Source organism: Mauremys mutica, chromosome 5 (assembly GCF_020497125.1).
Source record: "Mauremys mutica isolate MM-2020 ecotype Southern chromosome 5, ASM2049712v1, whole genome shotgun sequence".
Classification (NCBI taxonomy): Eukaryota; Metazoa; Chordata; order Testudines; family Geoemydidae; genus Mauremys; species Mauremys mutica.
Window position 1 is genome coordinate 144,789,518 of NC_059076.1, and position 19,937 is coordinate 144,809,454.

Here is a 19,937-nt window from a genome sequence, read left to right on the forward strand (position 1 = left end):
CTCTCTGCCCCCCAGGACAGAACACGGGGAGCCACGTGGATGCAAATCCAGCACCAGCCATGGCTCTGGGTTGCCCCCAGGGTAACCAAGCGCCGGGCCAGCCCTGAGGCTCTGGCGCCGAGCAAGCCCCAGTGGGGAGGGCGGCTGGGCTTCCCCGGCGCGGCGCGGGGCAGAGACGGGCACACGGACACCCCGGGAAGGCAGCGTCAGGCAGTATATTCCAGGCTCCAGCGCCTAGCGGGGGGTAAGGAGGCTAATATTCCCTTTACATGTGCTTACAGGTACACAGTGCATGAAGGTAGCGCCAGGGCTACTGTACAGGCTTCACAGACACACGACGGACAGAGTGAAAACCTCAGCGTGGGGGAGGCGCCCGCCCGGCAACGAGCCACGCGGAGAAGCCGGGGGCCCAGCCGGCGCCAGGGCCTTCCCCTTTCCTTATTTACACAGTGAGGGCCCCGCGCTGCCGCCCGGGGCGAACGAGCCCTAAACCCATCCTGCCCCCGGGCGTGGGGCTGGGGCTGGGGGGGATTTAGTACATCTCAAAGCCGGCAGCTCCGGCTCGGCGTCTGCGCCCAGGGGCCTGGCTCCGCGGGGTGAAACCGGAGCCGAAAGGACCAGGCCAGCGCTGGGTTTTTACCCCGCGTTTCTCCCAGCGCGGCAGGGCCGTGCGCGCGGCCTCGGGTGCTGCCTTTCGCTGGAGCCGGCCTGGGCCTCTCACGCTTCGTTAATTCCTGCCCCGGGCCAGGGGAAGGGCAGAGGCCGGACCCCGGCCCAGGGGGCCCAGGGACGCCGGTGGGCGTTAGAGGCGGCCCTGGGAGAGCAAAGCAGCAGCTGGCCTGGGCTCCGGTTCCTCCTCTGCTTGGTCCGGCCAGGCCTGGCCGAGCTCCACCCCAAACGACCCCGCCCAGCGCAGAGGCCTGGGCTAATGAGGCTGTTCCGCACTGGGGACTCCAGCGTCCGGTGCCGGCTGCCGTGGGCCCAGCGGCCTGTGGGGGGTCTGGGGGTGGGTGGCTCCACAGCTGGCTGGGAACATCTGGGAACGTCCCGGTGCTGAGCGTCCAGCCCACGAGCCGAGCTGGGAAGAGAGACTCTTCCGGAGCTGCGGGGCCAGGCAGGGGGGAACCGAGCGGGCGAGCCGGGAGCGACTCTGCCCAGGGCTTGCCCAGCATGTAGGAGACGGGGCCCGGCCGGGGCGAAAGGCACGAGTAGCCCTGAGCCTCTGCCCCCAAACTCCAGCCCGGCCCTGAGCTGGGCTTTGGGGTTTTGACGTTAAAATAACAAAGTTTGGTTACTGTGGGAATGGTCACTTCCCACCCCCAGGTCTCTGGGCTTCCCTGGACCCTGGGCAGCTAGTTCAGACGCTGGGGGGCGCAGGACACGTCGCCAGCGCCTGCAGGGAGCCGTCACCCCAGGGCCCCCCCGAGCTGGGCCAGGCTCTGGTCAGCCCTGGTGGTGCCAGCGCTCCAGGGCCCAGAATCCGGCCCAGCCCCCTGCCCGCCCCCTTTCCAGACAGGGCCGAAGAGGGGCAGCAGGTCGCCAAGGCTACAGCGGGAGTCGGGCGGAGCCGGGATCAGAACCCAAGAGTCCTGGCCCCAGAACCTGTGCTCGGGCTGCTGCCCTCTCTGGGCTCCTGTCTCAAGCCCCAGAGCAGAGCCATGGGGGAGAGGTCCCCAGCAGGGGCCCTTCCCCCCACGGCAGTGCCCCTCATCTAGCCTCACGCCGCTGAGCGGGGTGTTACCGGGAGCTCTCCACCTGGGGCGGCTGGGAGCGGCATTCCTGTGCCAGGCTGGGGCAGCCGGGGGGAGCCCCCCGCAGGAAGGAGGGCAAGGTGCAGTCAGAGACCCCCTGCCCGCAGCCAGACCCCGTGGAGGGACCCAGCCTGCGGTCCGTGCAGCCAGGCCCTGGGGGGAGCTTGGCAGAACTGCCCCGGCTAGAGGGCACGGCTTCCCCTCCGGCCGCAGCCTGCCTTCCCACCGAGCCGCCACCGCAGCGGCGTCCTTTGGAGCGGGGGGGCTGTGGGCACGAGCCCCCTCGCAGCCCCTGGGGGCCCCAGAGTCAATGGTGAGGTTGGGTCCCCGTGCGTGGTCTGCTCCCTCCGGGGTCCTGCTCCAGTCCCGGCTCACATGGGTGGCACAATGAGACCCGACAGAGCTGCAAGAGAAGGAGAAGGCGTTGGCTGGCGTCCCTGGCGCAGGGGCCACGGGGGGGCGGGAGCATTCGGGTGCCGCATGCAGCTGAGGAGAGCGGGAAGCGCCAGCCCCACTGGCAGGGCATTGTGGGGGGGAGCAGAACGGAGCTGGGAGGGGCCGGTGGCAAAGCCGGGCACCTGGGAACCTCCCACAACAGCGTCCCGCTGCCCTCTCCCGCCCGGGGGGCTCGGAGCTCAGTGCTGCACATGCCAGGGCATGGAGAGAGGCGGGCGGGCAGGCGCGCCAGGGTGCCCAGCAGCCGTCCCGAGCGTCTCACCCCTTCAGCGCGCTGGGCAGGGCCAGGAGCCAAGGACTCGCTGGGGCCTGGTCCCGCTGCCCGGGGACATCCCGCCACCTTCCCATCCCCGCGGGCAGGGACGGCGCCAGCAGAGTCTCAGCCCGGCGTGTCCGGCCCGGCTCAGGGGACGCTGCGCTGTGGGGTGCCCAGGCCGTGCAGAGCGGCGGCCTGGGGCAGTCACAGGCTCTCAGAGTCGCCCTAGTCACCCGACCGGGCCCCCTCCCGTCAGCGATGGGGAGAGGCCCCTGGGCGAGCCTGGGTCCCACCCGGCCCGGCTTGCAACGCGAAAGCCTCCTGTCCCCACGAGGAGCCGGGGAGCCGCCCAGAGCCCTGGGGGGACGGCCCCCTCCTCACGGGCAGGAGAGCCGAGGAGCCACGTACTGTGTTTAGGAATAGGCCAGTCCTTGGAGCGACCGAGCAGGGGGGTGAAACTTGTCGGAGTCCTCGAAAGACTGGTCTGGGCAGCCGAGCAAAGCGCAGCGGCGAGGGAAGAAGAGAGGGAAAGTGTCAGCGCGGGAGGGAGGGCGAGAGAGAATCAAGGGGGGGGAGCTGGAGCCAGCGCGGCCACTTTACCCCCCAGCCCACTGGCCAATCCGCGCCCGGCCCCCAGGAATTACACCCCCCCTGCATGAGATCCCCGCCTGGCCCCGGCGGGGTCCGCCCCGGCCCGTCTCTGCAGGGGATCCCCGCCCGGCCACGGCAGGGTCCGCCCCGGCCCGTCTCTGCAGGGGATCCCCGCCCGGCCATAGCGGGGTCCGCCCCGGCCCATCTCTGCAGGGGATCCCCGCCCGGCCCCGGTGGGGTCCGCCCCGCCCCGTCTCTGCAGGGGATCCCCGCCCGGCCCCGGTGGGGTCCGCCCCGCCCCGTCTCTGCAGGGGATCCCCGCCCGGCCCCGGTGGGGTCCGCCCCGGCCCGTCTCTGCAGGGGATCCCCACTCGGCCACGGCGGGGTCCGCCCCGCCCCGTCTCTGCAGGGGATCCCCGCCCGGCCATAGCGGGGTCCGCCCCGCCCCGTCTCTGCAGGGGATCCCCGCCCGGCCACGGCAGGGTCCGCTCCGCCCCGTCTCTGCAGGGGATCCCCGCCCGGCCATAGCGGGGTCCGCCCCGCCCTGTCTCTGCAGGGGATCCCCGCCCGGCCCCGGCGGGGTCCGCCCCGGCCCGTCTCTGCAGGGGATCCCCACTCGGCCACGGCGGGGTCCGCCCCGCCCCGTCTCTGCAGGGGATCCCCGCCCGGCCCCGGCGGGGTCCGCCCCGGCCCGTCTCTGCAGGGGATCCCCGCCCGGCCATGGCGGGGTCCGCTCCTCCCCGTCTCTGCAGGGGATCCCCGCCCGGCCATAGCGGGGTCCGCCCCGCCCTGTCTCTGCAGGGGATCCCCGCCCGGCCACGGCGGGGTCCGCCCCGCCCCGTCTCTGCAGGGGATCCCCGCCCGGCCACGGCGGAGTCTGCTCCTCCCCGTCTCTGCAGGGGATCCCCGCCCGGCCATAGCGGGGTCCGCCCCGCCCTGTCTCTGCAGGGGATCCCCGCCCGGCCCCAGTGGGGTCCGCCCCACCCCGTCTCTGCAGGGGATCCCCGCCCGGCCACGGCAGGGTCCGCTCCGCCCCGACTCTGCAGGGGATCCCCGCCCGGCCACGGCGGGGTCTGCTCCGCCCCGTCTCTGCAGGGGATCCCCGCCCGGCCACGGCAGGGTCTGCTCTGCCTGAACACTGCTTGGGATCCCGACCCAGCCACGGCGGGGTCTGCTCCGCCCCGTCTCTGCAGGGGATCACCGCCCGGCCACGGCGGGGTCTGCTCCGCCCCGTCTCTGCAGGGGATCACCGCCCGGCCACGGCGGGGTCTGCTCCGCCTCGTCTCTGCAGGGGATCACTGCCCGGCCACGGCAGGGTCCGCTCCGCCCCGTCTCTGCAGGGGATCACCGCCCGGCCCCGGCGGGGTCTGCTCCGCCCCGTCTCTGCAGGGGATCACCGCCCGGCCACGGCGGGGTCTGCTCCGCCTCGTCTCTGCAGGGGATCACTGCCCGGCCACGGCAGGGTCCGCTCCGCCCCGACTCTGCAGGGGATCCCCGCCCGGCCACGGCGGGGTCTGCTCTGCCCCATCTCTGCAGGGGATCCCCGCCCGGCCACGGCGGAGTCTGCTCCGCCCCATCTCTGCAGGGGATCCCCGCCCAGCCATAGCGGGGTCCGCTCCGCCTGGTCTCTGGCCAGAGTCAGGCCTCCCATCTTGGTCCCGAGAAGGCGCCGGCACGTGCGAGGAGGTGCCCCAAGGCAGGAGCAGCGGGAACGCCATGTGAGCCGAAGGGAACGCACGCTACAGTAGGCAGTTAACCTGCGGGACTGGCTGCCGCAGGACGGGAGTGTGGGGAATAACTTAGATGCTTCTAAAAAAAGCGCAGGCAAAAAGCCAGGGGGAGAGATGGACCCGGGCCTGGCCTGGCTCCAGGGCTGGGAGCAGAGTGGGAGGGAGAGGAGTTCGGCACCTTGGCGAGCAGGGAATTCCCAGCTGTGCCAGTCCATCGAGGGCACTAGTATCCCAGCCCCCTGTGGGAATCCCGGCCCACGGATCCAGAGGGGCCTCCCAGCCCCAGGGTGCAGCCGACTCACCCTGCAGGCTGCTCCCGTTGGTGCTGGTGCAGGTGGGGGTGGGGGAGGTGGGCGGCCGCACCACGGGGGCGAAGGCGCTCTTCTGCTTCACGGCGGAGATCATGTTGACCGGGGAGAAGGAGAAGACGCCGGCGGGGGTGGAGGAGCTGGCGCCGGACGGGAGGGTGATGGAGGAGGCGCCCAGCGGGGGGCTGGAGGGCATGACTGCGGCGGGCAGAGGAGACAGTCAGACAGGCTGGCAGGGGCCCGGGGAGCAGCTGGGTCCAGGACGTGGTCTGGGGGGGCTGGGCAGGGACTCTGGGGGGCACACCCTGCCCCACCCAGCGCTGGGGGGTTATGGGGGGGGCACACCCTGCCCCACCCAGCGCTGGGGGGCCATGGGGGGCACACCCTGCCCCACCCAGCGCTGGGGGGTTATGGGGGGGCACACCCTGCCCCACCCAGCGCTGGGGGGCCATGGGGGGCACACCCTGCCCCACCCAGCGCTGAGGGCCATGGGGGGCACACCCTGCCCCACCCAGCGCTGGGGGGCCATGGGGGGCACACCCTGTCCCCACCCAGCACTGGGGGCCATGGGGGGCACACCCTGTCCCCACCCAGCACTGGGGGCCATGGGGGGCACACCCTGCCCCACCCAGCGCTGGGGGGTTATGGGGGGGGGCACACCCTGCCCCACCCAGCGCTGGGGGGCCATGGGGGGCACACCCTGCCCCACCCAGCGCTGAGGGCCATGGGGGGCACACCCTGCCCCACCCAGCGCTGGGGGGCCATGGGGGGCACACCCTGTCCCCACCCAGCACTGGGGGCCATGGGGGGCACACCCTGTCCCCACCCAGCACTGGGGGCCATGGGGGGCACACCCTGCCCCACCCAGCGCTGGGGGCCATGGGGGGCACACGCTGCCCCACCCAGCGCTGGGGGGCCATGGGGGGCACACCCTGCCCCACCCAGCACTGGGGGCCATGGGGGGGCACACCCTGCCCCACCCAGCGCTGGGGGCCATGGGGGGCACACCCTGCCCCACCCAGCGCTGGGGGCCATGGGGGGCACACCCTGCCCCACCCAGCGCTGGGGGCCATGGGGGGCACACCCTGTCCCACCCAGCACAGGATGTATGGTGGCATCATGCGAGGAAGACCCTGAGAGCATGTGCACATCAAGGGCCCCTGGCACATGGCAGGGCAGGCTGAGCCGAGGGGCCGGGCCCCGGGCTGGGGGCTCCGTGATGCTGTAGGGCAGGGCTGTATCGGGCAAGGGGCCCTGGAGACATGGGAACCCCCCCCAGACGGGAGCCATCCCAATGGGGTTACAGGACAACCTGTGGATCCAGCGCCCGTCTGCACCCTCTGGGGCGCTGGTGGAGAAACCCTTGCCCAGGGAGCCCCCCATGCAGCCCCCACGGCCACACGCAGGAGGTTCCCCCGGCACAGGTGGGCAGTGCCTGCCTGTGCCCCTCTGCGACTCACTGGCGTAGGGGGAGTTGGCGGTGGAGCCGTTGAGGAAGCTGGGGGAGCCGGGCACCCCGAGGCCGGTCATGGCCGCCCCCCCGTAGCCGTTCATGCTGGACGTGATGGTGTTGTAGCCGCTCTGCTGCGGGGTGGAGCTGGGCACGTAGCTCCGCGGCGAGACGCTGCTCGTGTTGCGGGCGTAGCCTGCGGGCGACAAGGGGCAGCGTTGGCGGGATGGCCGGGGGGGCTGCTCCCACCACCCACTGACCCCGCTACCTGGTCACAGGGGAGGAAGGAACCCCCCCCAGCCAGGTGCATTATGGGAGTGCGCTCCCTGGGCAGGACACGGCACCAGACCCCCCCACGCCCAGTCCTCTCCCCTCCCTGACCCGGGTTCACCTCAGACCACCCCCTGCACCAGAGCCCCGGCCCCGAGGGCAGCTGGCAGGACTGGGGCCAGGCAGGGGCTCTGCCGAGGCTGGGGGGACCCACCCGCTCCCCAGGACCAGCCGGTGGCACCGAGGGCTGGGCTGGTCCGAACAGGCAGCACGATGCCCTGGGGGCTGGACCGTGCCCTGCGTTCCCGGGGGGTGGCCTCGCTGAGCTCAGTCTGACAGGCTCCAAGCAGCAGCACAACCGGCCCGTCTGCCCGAATCACCGTGCAGCTCTCGGCCACCCACAGACCCGGCACAGAACCTGCCCCCTCGCTGCCTGGGCTGCCGGACCCCCCCGCCCCGGTGTGACAAACAGCCCTTCGCACAGAGCATCAGCCCCAGAGCCACGCGCCTCAGCACTGCAGTGCAGCCACCTCTGGGGAGTGACAGCCACTCAGGCGCAATCTCCTCTGGCACAGATGTCGCCGCTGCGAGCGCATGAGGGGCTTTCCCAGGCAAGAGCCACGGGGGCGCCTCTGCCGGCTGGCGCCTCTGCCAGCACGGTGCCCCAGGCTGCCAAAGGCTCCTCTCGCTCCCGGGCGCTCACCCCCCCAGGCAGCAGCAGCCGCTCCCCCACTGTGCAGAAGTGGCACCGGTTTCAGGTTTTGACGCCTTTTGAATTTTTACGCTCAATAGGGGGGTGGACGTAAAAAAGGCGCCATCCGCTGCGGCGCTTGTATTCACCGGCGGCGCTCCGGGTCTCCGGCGGCATTTCGCTGGCGGGGCCTTCGCTCACGCCAGGTCTTCGGCGGCACTTCGGCGGTGGGTCCTTCAGTGCCGCCGAGGAGCCGGAGCGCCGGCCGGTGAGAACAGGCTGGAGACCCTGCCCCAGGGACTCACCGCCCTGGGGCCCTGCGGCTTGGGGCTTTGCAGTAGGGTGAGCGCTGCCCCCCCGCCCCGCGGCTTGGGGCTCTGCCATGGGGGGAGCGCTGCCCCCCCCCGGCTTGGGGCTCTGCCATGGGGAGAGCGCTGGCCCCCCGCGGCTTGGGGCTCTGCCATAGGGTGAGCGCTGCCCCCCCGCCCCGCGGCTTGGGGCTCTGCCGTAGGGTGAGCGCTGCCCCCCCCCCGCGGCTTGGGGCTCTGCCATAGGGTGAGCGCTGCCCCCCCCCGGCTTGGGGCTCTGCCTTTGGGTGTGCGCTGCCCCCCCCCGGCTTGGGGCTCTGCCATAGGGTGAGCGCTGCCCCCCCCCCCGGCTTGGGGCTCTGCCATGGGGTGAGCGCTGCCCCCCGCACTCCCGCAGCTTGGGGCTCTGCCCCAGGGTGAGCGCTGCCCCCCCGCGGCTTGGGGCTCTGCCATGGGGTGAGCGCTGCCCCCCCCCCCGCGGCTTGGGGCTCTGCCATGGGGGGAGCGCTGCCCCCCCGCGGCTTGGGGCTCTGCCATGGGGTGAGCGCTGCCCCCCCCCGGCTTGGGGCTCTGCCATAGGATGAGCGCTGCCCCCCCGCGGCTTGGGGCTCTGCCATGGGGTGAGCGCGGCCCCCCCCCCCGGCTTGGGGCTCTGCCATGGGGTGAGCGCTGCCCCCCCCACGGCTTGGGGCTCTGCCATTGGGTGAGCGCTGACCCCCCCACTGCTTGGGGCTCTGCCATGGGGTGAGCGCTGCCCCCCCCCGCGGCTTGGGGCTCTGCCTTAGGGTGAGCGCTGCCCCCCCCCGGCTTGGGGCTCTGCCATAGGGTGAGCGCTGCCCCCCCCCCCGGCTTGGGGCTCTGCCATGGGGTGAGCGCTGCCCCCCGCACTCCCGCAGCTTGGGGCTCTGCCGCAGGGTGAGCGCTGCCCCCCCGCGGCTTGGGGCTCTGCCATGGGGTGAGCGCTGCCCCCCCCCCGCGGCTTGGGGCTCTGCCATGGGGGGAGCGCTGCCCCCCCGCGGCGTGGGGCTCTGCCATGGGGTGAGCGCTGCCCCCCCCCGGCTTGGGGCTCTGCCATAGGATGAGCACTGCCCCCCCGCGGCTTGGGGCTCTGCCATGGGGTGAGCGCTGCCCCCCCCCCGGCTTGGGGCTCTGCCATGGGGTGAGCGCTGCCCCCCCCACGGCTTGGGGCTCTGCCATAGGGTGAGCGCTGCCCCCCCCACGGCTTGGGGCTCTGCCATGGGGTGAGCGCTGCCCCCCCCCCGGCTTGGGGCTCTGCCATAGGGTGAGCGCTGCCCCCCCCCCGGCTTGGGGCTCTGCCGCAGGGTGAGCGCTGCCCCCCCCGCGGCTTGGGGCTCTGCCATGGGGTGAGCGCTGCCCCCCCCCGGCTTGGGGCTCTGCCGCAGGGTGAGCGCTGCCCCCCCCCGGCTTGGGGCTCTGCCGCAGGGTGAGCGCTGCCCCCCCCCCGGCTTGGGGCTCTGCCATAGGGTGAGCGCTGCCCCCCCCCCGGCTTGGGGCTCTGCCGCAGGGTGAGCGCTGCCCCCCCCCCGGCTTGGGGCTCTGCCGCGGGGTGAGCGCTGCCCCCGCACACACCTTGCTCGGGGCCCGGGGCCGGGTCGCTGATGTTGATGGCCAGCTGGCTGCCGAAGGAGCTGCTGCCCAGCATGCCCGCGTGGCCGTGGTTGCCGGCCAGCGACGCCAGCTGGCTGGGGGTGCGCGGGACGCTGTACAGGGCCTCGGCGATGTCTGCCGCTCGCTTCAGGATGACGTCCTGCAGAGACAGGAGCCGCCCGTCAGCCCCGGCCACTCGCCCTGGCAGCTGCCACCCCCACAGCCCGTTCAGACCCCATCTGCCGGCCGGGGGGATGGGGGCTGAGGCCTCCCAAACTTGTGTCCTGCAGGCCTGGGACGGGCGCAGGGAGCTGAGACCCGCGGGGGCTCCTGGGGGTTCGGCCGGCTGGGCTGGGGGCAGGCAGCAGCGGCTGGCGGGGGCCAGGGCAAGTGGCAGCCCCTGCACGCGGGCGGGCGGAGGCAGCTCCCGGAGCGCCTGACTCAATGGCCCTGGAATCCCTGATGTGAAGCAGATGTAGGGCTGGGCCCAGCCAGCTCCACCGCCCCTGCCTTCCCCACCGGGGGGGGGGGGGGACAGAGGTGGCAGGGGTTGGGGGGCACACAGTGGAGGGGGATGGACGGGGCAGTGAATGGGGGGATGGGAGGGCATAGAGGGGGTGTGGGGGGAGAGGGAGGGGGCAGGGAGTGGAGGGGGATGGACGGGGCAGTGAAGGGGTGGGAGGGCAGGGAGGGGTAGTGGGGGGCAGGGAGCTAAGGGGGATGGATGGGGCAGTGAATGGGGGGATGGGAGGGCATAGAGCGGGTGTGGGGGGAGAGGGAGGGGGCAGGGAGTGGAGGGGGACGGACGGGGCAGTGAAGGGGTGGGAGGGCAGGGAGGGGTAGTGGGGGGCAGGGAGCTAAGGGGGATGGATGGGGCAGTGAATGGGGGGATGGGAGGGCATAGAGGGGGTGTGGGGGGAGAGGGAGGGGGCAGGGAGTGGAGGGGGACGGACGGGGCAGTGAAGGGGTGGGAGGGCAGGGAGGGGTAGTGGGGGGCAGGGAGCTTAGGGGGATGGATGGGGCAGTGAATGGGGGGATGGGAGGGCATAGAGGGGGTGTGGGGGGAGAGGGAGGGGGCAGGGAGTGGAGGGGGACGGACGGGGCAGTGAAGGGGTGGGAGGGCAGGGAGGGGTAGTGGGGGGCAGGGAGCTAAGGGGGACGGATGGGACGGTGAAGGGGTGGGAGAAGGCATGGACAGGGGCGGCTCTACCTTTTTGGCCGCCCCAAGCAGTCATGCGCGGGAGGCGCCCCGGAGCCGGGGGAGCAGCGGACCTCCCGCGGGCATGACTGCGGAGGGTCCGCTGGTCGTGCGGCTCGGCAGCACCTCCCACAGCTGCGGGCGGTTGGCTGGTCCGGCGGCTCCGGTTGAGCTGCCGCAGGCATGTCTGCGGGAGGTCCAGCCGAGCCGCGGGACCAGCGAACCGTCCGCAGTCAAGCCTGCGGCAGGTCCGGTCGTCCCGGGGCTCCGGTGGACCTCCCGCAGGCATGACTGGGGCAGGTCCGCCGGCCCAGCCTGCCGCCCCCCCGGGAAAGGGCCGCCCCACGCGCGTGCTTGCCGCGCTGGGGTCTGGAGCCGGCCCTGGGCATGGAGGGAGTGGGGCTGTGCACGGGGCGTTATCTGACCCAGACTGCGCTCGGGGAGGCGGGCGCTGAGGCCAGATGGCCCCTCCGGGTCCCAGCTCGCGCTCTGGGGCAGGAGCCAGTCACAGAGTGAGGGTCACGGGGCGGACGGGACACGTCCCTCTGGCAGGAGATTGGCTCTGGCTGGGCGGTGGCAGGACCCGTGTCCCGTCTCCTGCCTGGGTGCCAGCGCGGGGCTGTCGTGCCGTCAGAGGCTTTGGTCCCCAGGCCAGGTTAGGCAGCACCGGCTGAGCCAATGCCCAGGAAGGGGGTCTGATGCCCTGGTGACGGGCAGGCAGACGGGACATTCTCCCACGCGCCTCGTCCCAGCCAGGCCAGCTGGGCGCCAGTTCTGCGGTACCTGGTTATTGTGCGGCATCCCGTACAGGGCCTCCACCAGGTCTGCCGCCCTCTTCAGCAGGACTTCCTGGGGGGAGAGAGGGGGTCAGAGGGGGCCGGCGGGGGCTGGGAGCACTGCACGGAAGGCGAGTTCTCCTGTCGCCTCTCAATGGTGCCTGTGGCTGCGTAACTCCCCCGACAGGAGAGGCACATTAGTGTGGCAAGCGCTGGTCTCCAACAGGTGCTGTGTCCTGCCCGACACAAGTCCTGCAAGCGGATTCCTCCCGCTGGCTGAGCTCACAGCTTGGAGCATGTGGGTGGGGGGATAAAACCCCTAAGAAGAAGGGACTGGATCTCTACACAGCTTGGACTCGGGGCGGGGGAAGAGTTTCTAGGCATAAGCAAGAGATCCCCGGTGCTCAGCCTGGGTCAGCCAAAGGCCATACAGAGCCTTGCTAACTATAGACGCGTCTCTGACCTTTGAAGCTTAAGCCTGTAACTCACGTGTGGATCTATGTTCCCTGCCTTAGCCCTGTAAATAACTCTCTTGTCTCCTTTTCCTATCACACATCTGCAGAGAGTTTATTCCAAGCTGGGCTACAGGGTTCTCTGTGGGGTGCAACCGCCCGGGGGAGAGTGACTGGTCCTTGGGCACTGGCAGGAACCCCAGTGTTACTGCCCCACAGGCAGCTCAGCTGGGTGGCGCCCAAGGGGACGGCTGGGACTCCATGGTCAGCCTGTTACTGAGGACTTTGCACGTGGTAACTGGTTGGTGAAATCAGCACAGCTCTCCCAGGCAATGTGGGGTGTGTGCCCTGGTTGCTGGCAGCCTGTCCTGAGATTGGTTCTCACGCTCCTGAGCCCCGGCAGGGCAGCCTGATGCGACCCCCAACATCCAGGTGTCGCCGACGCTCCAGGGTTCATAGAATCACAGAATCCCAGGGTGGGAAGGGAGCTCAGGAGGCATCTAGTCCAGCCCCCTGCTCAGAGCAGGACCAAACCCAACTAAATCGTCCCAGCCAGGGCTCTTAGGTTCCCCTATCCTACGCCGTTACAGCCCTCGTTACAGGCTAGTTCCGTGTGCCCCTCCTGCCGCGCCAGGCTCCAGCAGGGCAGCCCCCATGGGCCCGGGGCCACCATACTGGCGGGGAGAGGGCTGGTCGCCCCTTACATCCACTATGTCACAGATGGGGCTGAAGCTGCGTTCCGGCTCCAGCGATGGCACAGCGCCCCCACTCCATGCCAGCCTTGCTGTGCGCCGTGGGGGCAGGTTTGCACGGCCCGCACTAGCACTGCGAAAGCCCAGTGTTAGCAGCACCAGGGTTTGCTGAGATCAGGGCTGGCTGAAACTGGCTCCTTAAACAAAACCTTTCTCCCAGGCCTGGGCCCAGGCCTCTGCGCCGGTTCCCCTTTTGTGTAGGGTCTGTTCTGGGGTCACAATGTCACTAAACCCCTTTGCAAACCTCCGGTGGTAGCTGGCCAGGCTGACCGAGCTGGACCTGCTGCTTGGCTTGTGAGGCAGGCAAGCTCCGCCTGGCTTCTACCTTCGACCCAACCCGCTGCCCACCCTGGCCCCAGTGTCGCTGTGGGCCAGGAGCAGAGCAGCTCTTCCCACCAGTTCCTGCCTCCCCTGCCTGCTGAGTTACGGCGTCAGACCGGCTGACCGTACAGCCGCTCACCAGCACCGCGCAGGCCGGGACGAGGGGCAGCACGGGAGATGAATGCCGGCAGCAACCCACAGAGTGCAGTGAAGTCTCCACACCACAGACATCCTTCTCGCCCGAATCCTGTTCTACCAGCACTACGGGGGCCAGGCGGATCCCAGCTACGTATTTGTCAGTGTTCAGCTGAGACATGGGGACCTTGGCATGAGCTCGCACCCGCTCCATGCACCTCCCGGAGCCGCAGCGCAGTGCCCAGAGCGTTAGCGTACCCCCAAAGGGGCCCATCACCCCCAAACCCTACACTAGCTTCTTGTCCCTCAGCTCCTTCTGGCGTGGGGAGCTCTGCGGGAATCCAAGCCGTCCTGTTTGCCCCGGGCGTCGGCTCGCGGCTGGGGCTCAGGGACGGGGCTGTGGGCTGGACGTGGAGTGGGGGCGCTCCCCGGGGCTGCGTGCGCCTGGCGGAGGTGAAGGAGGGGCAGTGCCCCCAGGGAGGGGGGAGTCTGGGTCCAGCTGGGCCTGCCTGCCCCTTGTTCCCTGCCCGCGCCCCAGCCCGCTGGGAGGTGGTGCGGCCCTGCTAGGGCGAGTGCGGCCAGGGGAGGGGTGCAGGACTGTTAAAGGCCCCGGGAGCCGTTGGCGAACACTGGATTGCAGCAGGCACTGCCGGTGCACTGGCTGGGCTCAGCTCCCCAGCTCGCCCTCGGGGGGTGGGGCTAAGGCACTGGCATGCCCAGGAGGCCTGAGGAAGGGGAGGGGTACCAGGCCGAGGGGGGGCAAGGAGGTGCCCTGGACGGAGCAATACACACCCCGAGAAGGAGGAGAACCAGCCGGCCCCACTGCAGGATTCCCAGGGAACCTGGCAACCACCAGCCAGGACACGGGGCTCCCCATGCCAGGGGGCCCGTCTGGGCACGGCCAGGAACCCGGCTCCCATAGACTGGAGGAGCCCTGTGACCCATGCCCTGCTTGGGCAGGTGAGCGCACGCGGGCACAGAGGCGCTCCACACCCAGCAGGGGCCTAGCCAGGTGGGTCCGAGGCAGGGCTGTGCCCAGGGTGCCCCCTGCAAGGCGGTGTGTGGGGAGAGCACGACAAGCCACGGGGGAGCGGCCCGCCCCTGCTACCTCCAGAGGTGCTGGCGCACAGTCAGCCAGGGGAGAGCGCCCCCTACTGTCCCCCCCGGCAGCACTGCGCCCCCTAGCACCATGCTGGGCACTGGGGAGAGCTCCCCCTACTGTCCCCCCCGGCAGCACTGCGCCCCCTAGCACCATGCTGGGGATTGGGGAGAGCGCCCCCTACTGAGCCCCTCCCGGCAGCACTGCGCCCCCTAGCACCATGCTGGGGACTGGGGAGAGCGCCCCCTGCTGAGCCCCGCCCCACAGCACAGCGCCCCCTAGCACCATGCTGGGGACTGGGGAGAGCGCCCCCTACTGTCCCCCCCGGCAGCACTGCGCCCCCTAGCACCATGCTGGGGACTGGGGAGAGCGCCCCCTGCTGAGCCCCTCCCCACAGCACAGCGCCCCCTAGCACCATGCTGGGGACTGGGGAGAGCGCCCCCTACTGTCCCCCCCGGCAGCACTGCGCCCCCTAGCACCATGCTGGGGACTGGGGAGAGCGCCCCCTACTGAGCCCCTCCCGGCAGCACTGCGCCCCCTAGCACCATGCTGGGGACTGGGGAGAGCGCCCCCTGCTGAGCCCCCACACAGCACTGCGCCCCCTAGCACCACGCTGGGGACTGGGAGAGCGCCCCCTACTGAGCCCCACCCACAGCACTGCGCCCCCTAGCACCATGCTGGGCACTGGGGAGAGCGGCCCCTACTGAGCCCCTCCCTGCAGCACAGCGCCCCCTAGCACCATGCTGGGGACTGGGGAGAGCGCCCCCTACTGTCCCTCCCGGCAGCACTGCGCCCCCTAGCACCATGCTGGGGACTGGGGAGAGTGCCCCCTACTGAGCCCCTCCCCACAGCACAGCGCCCCCTAGCACCATGCTGGGGACTGGGGAGAGCGCCCCCTACTGTCCCTCCCGGCAGCACTGCGCCCCCTAGCACCATGCTGGGGACTGGGGAGAGCGCCCCCTACTGAGCCCCTCCCCACAGCACAGTGCCCCCTAGCACCATGCTGGGGACTGGGGAGAGCGCCCCCTACTGAGACCCACCCACAGCACAGCGCCCCCTAGCACCATGCTGGGGACTGGGGAGAGCACCCCCTACTGCCCCCCCCACAGCACTGCGCCCCCTAGCACCACGCTGGGGACTGGGGAGAGCGCCCCCTGCTGAGCCCCTCCCCACAGCACATCGCCCCCTAGCACCACGCTGGGGACTGGGGAGAGCGCCCCCTGCTGAGCCCCTCCCCACAGCACAGCGCCCCCTAGCACCATGCTGGGCACTGGGGAGAGCGGCCCCTACTGAGCCCCTCCCGGCAGCACAGCGCCCCCTAGCACCATGCTGGGGACTGGGGAGAGCGCCCCCTACTGCCCCCCCGGCAGCACAGCGCCCCCTAGCACCATGCTGGGGACTGGGGAGAGCGCCCCCTGCTGAGCCCCTCCCCACAGCACTGCGCCCCCTAGCACCATGCTGGGGATTGGGGAGAGCACCCCCTACTGCCCCCCCGGCAGCACTGCGCCCCCTAGCACCATGCTGGGGACTGGGGAGAGCGCCCCCTACTGCCCCCCGGCAGCACTGCGCCCCCTAGCACCATGCTGGGGACTGGGGAGAGCGCCCCCTGCTGAGCCCCTCCCGGCAGCACTGCGCCCCCTAGCACCATGCTGGGGACTGGGGAGAGCGCCCCCTGCTGAGCCCCTCCCCGCTCCCGGCAGCGCAGCGCCCCCTAGGGCTGTACTGGGCATCGGGGCCAGCGCGGGTTGATTCGCCGGGGCTGGACGCAGGACCCCTTGCGCGCCTGTGGGCGAGTGCGGTAACCCGGTGGGCGGGCGGGGCAGAGCTGGGGGGGGCGGCAGACGGTGCTGATGAGCCAGGCGTGGACACTCGTACTCGATCCCAGGGGGACAAGCCCCGTGTCGGGTGCAGTGCAGACCCGTGGGTCCCTCGGGCCCAGAGTGGGCAGCCGGATGCACCCGGCCCCCCAGTCCTGGGGCTGTAAGGGGGGTGACAGGAGGGGTGATGAGGGGTGGGCAGGGCGGGGCGCTGGGGGCTCTGTCTGGAGCCGGGGGGGGGAGGACGGAGATCAGGAGAGGGCACATCTGGCGCGATTTTACCCCCAGGGGTCGACCATAAAGCCACAGCTGGAGGTACGGGGGCCCCTGTCTCCTCTCGCCAATCCCCCCCCACCCCGCCTGCCCCCCCCAGCCTCCCGTCACCCCCGCCCCGCAGGCCTCTGCCAAAACAGACACCGGACAGCAACCCCACCTGGGCCCTGTCGTAACTGGGGTCCGCCACTAGAGGGTGCTCCCGCCCCTGGATACACCCCCCCAATACACAACACACACGCACTGATACACAACACACACACTCACGTCCCGATACACAACACACCTGCCCCGATACAATCCACCCCACCCGATATACAGCACCCACACCCCAATACGCAACACACACATATACACAACACACTCACCCCGATACACAATACACGCACACGCACTGGTACACAACACACACACTCACATCCCGATACACAACACACGTGCCCCGATTTACAACACACACCCCAATACGCAGCACCTTCGATACACCCCTCCCCCAATACACAACACACCCACCCACATTGGTACACAACACACACACTCACATACCGATACACAACACACCTGCCCCGATACACAACACACAACAGACCCACTCACATCACGATACACAACTCATTCACACATCTCCCCCTCATCCCCAATATACAGCACCGCCGATACACAAACACATCCATACCCCCGATATGCAACACCCCCCAATACACAACACACCCTCAGATACACACCATACACACTGATATATAACGCACCCACCCCTAATACACAGACACACGCCTGATATACAACACACACATTCACCCAGAGATACACAACACACACTCACCCACACTGATATACAACACACACACACCCCTCCCCCCGATACACTCCCCCCAATACACAATGCACACACACACACAGATACACCCCCCCAGCCCAGGCCCCTCCATGGAAAGCTGGTGTGGGGGGGACAGGCACTGAGGAGGAGTCTGCCAGGCCGTGGCCCCCTGCTTGGTTCCCAGCTGTTTGCCCAGGGGCCCCCGGCGGGCAGCAGTGGCGTGTGTGGGGGGGAGGCGGGCAGCGCCCGTCCGTCCAGCCCCCCCCCGCGCCCCGCCACTGAGATCCGCAGTATTGACTCGCTGTCAAGCTAAGCACGGGCAATCGCGGCCACGCGCTCGCCGGCCGTCTGTACCCTCTGTCCGATCAATGCCGCCATGGAGAAGGCCCGGCTGCAGCCCGCGCCCGCCGCCCGCCCGCCCAGGCTGATCAGCAGCGCGGGCGGCACTGGCCCTGGGATTGCTGGGGCGTGGGCAGGTGGCACCTGGCCCCCGGCTTGGGCCGGCTACTCCGGCTACACCGAGCCAGGCCCCAGCCGTAACCCAGCTGCCTAATGCAGCCAACCCCCCGCGCCCACCACGTGTCTCAGCTATGGGCACGGGCTGGGGCACCAGCCTCCCAGGCACGGGGGAGATGGGGGGGCTGTCATGGCGGGGGGCCCTCACCTGGCCCGGACACGGTGCCCTTCGAACAGCAGCCCCAGCCAGTGCTAAGCTGGGCCGCGGGGAGGGGGAGGTGGCCGCCTGGACACCCAATCAGCACCGTGCCCCGTGCCTCACGCGCCCACGCCTGTCACAGCTGGTGGGAGAAACTGGGGAGCAGTCCTGGCTCCCACCCACCGACCCCACTCCCTTCCCAGAGCCAGGAATGGAACCCAGGAGTCCTGAGGCCCACCCCTGCTCTGCCCAGCGGACCCCCCTCTATCAGACAGAGATGCCGTGCTGTTCCCCCACGCCCGGCAGAGGGGCCGCTGCCCCGTATGGCCGGAGCACAGGACTCGGGTTCTAATCCAGCGTCTGACGCCGATGGCCTCTGGGTCCTGGGGCAGGTGGTTCCCCCTTGCGGCCCCCATGTGTACGCTGGAAGGGGGGGTCCCTGCCCCCTACCCCCGCAGGGGCAGCAGTGAGCGCAGCGCGGGCGGCTGGGCCCTGTCACCACATGATGAATGGCTCCAATTTGTCAGCCGCTTCGGCCTGTCACTTCTCATCAGGCGGCCCTGGCCCTGCCTGGAGCCATTAGTGTCACGGCGGGCGTGGGGGGGTGGGGGCAGAGAAGGAGGGGCCCGTCTAGGCCCCGCTCCCTGCAGCGCCCCAAGGCCCCCACCCCTCACGCAGCCCAGCGCTGGCTGTGCCCCCATCCCGGCTGCCTGGCCTGGCACCAGCAACCCACTGTCCCCTTCCGGGGCAAGGGGCACAGGGAGGGAGGGGGGCCCAAGTCTCGGAGGCACCCGGTCTCTAAGGGGTGCGGCGCGCCAGGCCTGGAGTCCCCAGCCAGCCCGACGTCCCCTCCCCGATGCGCCCCCTGGGCCGGTCGGTCGGGCTGGGCTCTGCCGGGCCGCGCTGGGGTGTCTTCGTATGTTGGGAAAGCGCCTCGGGAAACAAAACCCAGATTCCCATTGATGACGGTGGCCTCGATCCTGCGAGCGGACCCAGCCGGGCGGCCCTGGCAGCGGGGAGGCCCAGGGGCTTCCCTGCCACTTGCGCCTCAGTTTCCCCCTCGGGAGGCAGGGGCTGGGCAGGGTGACAGCAGAATGGGAGGGAAGACGCTCGGCCATGGCGCGCCATCTCCCCTCCCCTGCCGCCTCAGCCCAGACGCCAGCGCGCTGTCCGGGCACGGGGCGCATGGGGCCAGAGCCGGGCAGCCGTTCGCTGGCAGTGCTGGGGAGCCCGTCGCGGCTGGGCTGGCGGCACGGGAACCTGACCGCCGTGGGGCTGTGCCCCCTGACCCGCGCTCCCTCCATGCCCTGGGGGGGGGCAGCCCTACCTTGGGTAAACGCTCAGGGTCTCCGGGGTGCCGGGGGATCACCTTCTGCAGCCGCTGGAACCCGTAGTCGATGGTCGGCTCGTTCAGTGCTGGGCAGGGAGGGAGACAGCGAGGGTCAGGTGCCATGGGCCAGGGCTCCCTCTAAACCCCACCTGCCTGAGGGGAGGGGCTGGTGCTGTCCTCATGGGGGAAACTGAGGCATGGCACAGGAGGCTGACCTACCCATGGGCACAGAGCCAGGCCACAGAACCCAGGAGTCCTGGGGTGACAAAGTGGGAATGTTTTGTAATAATTCAGTGACCCTGATGTGTGCCTCAGTTTCCCCCCAGCCTTGCCTGGCTCCCAGGGGGAGGAAAGGACGACATGCGCTCTCGGGGGGCCAGGAGACGCAGGCGTGCGTGTCGCTGAGCTGTCAGGCTAAAGAGCGGCCGAGTCTGCCCCAAAGGCACAAGAACCCGCCATGACGATGGACAATCCCCGAGGCCAGAACGCTGACCCGTGACCCTGGGACTGCGAGCTGGGACGGGACCGGTGGGGACAAGGGGCCGGCTCCTGGCACAGGCCAGAGGTGACCCCGCTGCCCCCGACTGGTGCTTTGCTGGGGGCAGGACAGACAGACGGTGCTGTCACCCCTACATCTCAGGGCTGCGTCCAGGGGCTCGGTCTGCGACTGCAGCCGGGTGTCACTGCATGGCCCTGGGGGTGCACTGCTCCATGCAGGGGGCGAGGCTCTCCCGGGGGGCTGGCCCCATGCCACTGGCCCAGAGCTCCATCTAGGCAGCGGGCCCAGGCGAGGAAGAGTGGGACTCAGGGGGGCCTGGCAGGCGGAGGGGGGCTCCCAGGGACTGTTTAAAAGGTGGGGCATCGCCCCAAGCCCATGGATCCGTGACCCCTGG

The 19,937-nt window shown here is 70.5% G+C and overlaps 1 protein-coding gene across 1 annotated transcript in view; it reads right to left on the reverse strand.

The window, feature by feature from the left end:
- Positions 1 to 201: 201 nt before the first annotated feature.
- Positions 202 to 19,937, reverse strand: part of LOC123371333 (transcription factor COE1-like) — an 88,374-nt gene continuing 68,638 nt past the window's right edge. Inside the window, exons 12-18 of the mRNA XM_045018809.1 lie at positions 19,042 to 19,130; positions 11,401 to 11,466; positions 9,402 to 9,579; positions 6,553 to 6,738; positions 5,087 to 5,290; positions 2,872 to 2,947; positions 202 to 2,154 (exon numbers count right to left, since the gene is read on the reverse strand). Coding sequence (XP_044874744.1) covers positions 2,877 to 2,947; positions 5,087 to 5,290; positions 6,553 to 6,738; positions 9,402 to 9,579; positions 11,401 to 11,466; positions 19,042 to 19,130 — 794 coding nt within the window. The 3' untranslated portion in view covers positions 202 to 2,154; positions 2,872 to 2,876. The remainder of the gene's footprint in view (positions 2,155 to 2,871; positions 2,948 to 5,086; positions 5,291 to 6,552; positions 6,739 to 9,401; positions 9,580 to 11,400; positions 11,467 to 19,041; positions 19,131 to 19,937) is intronic.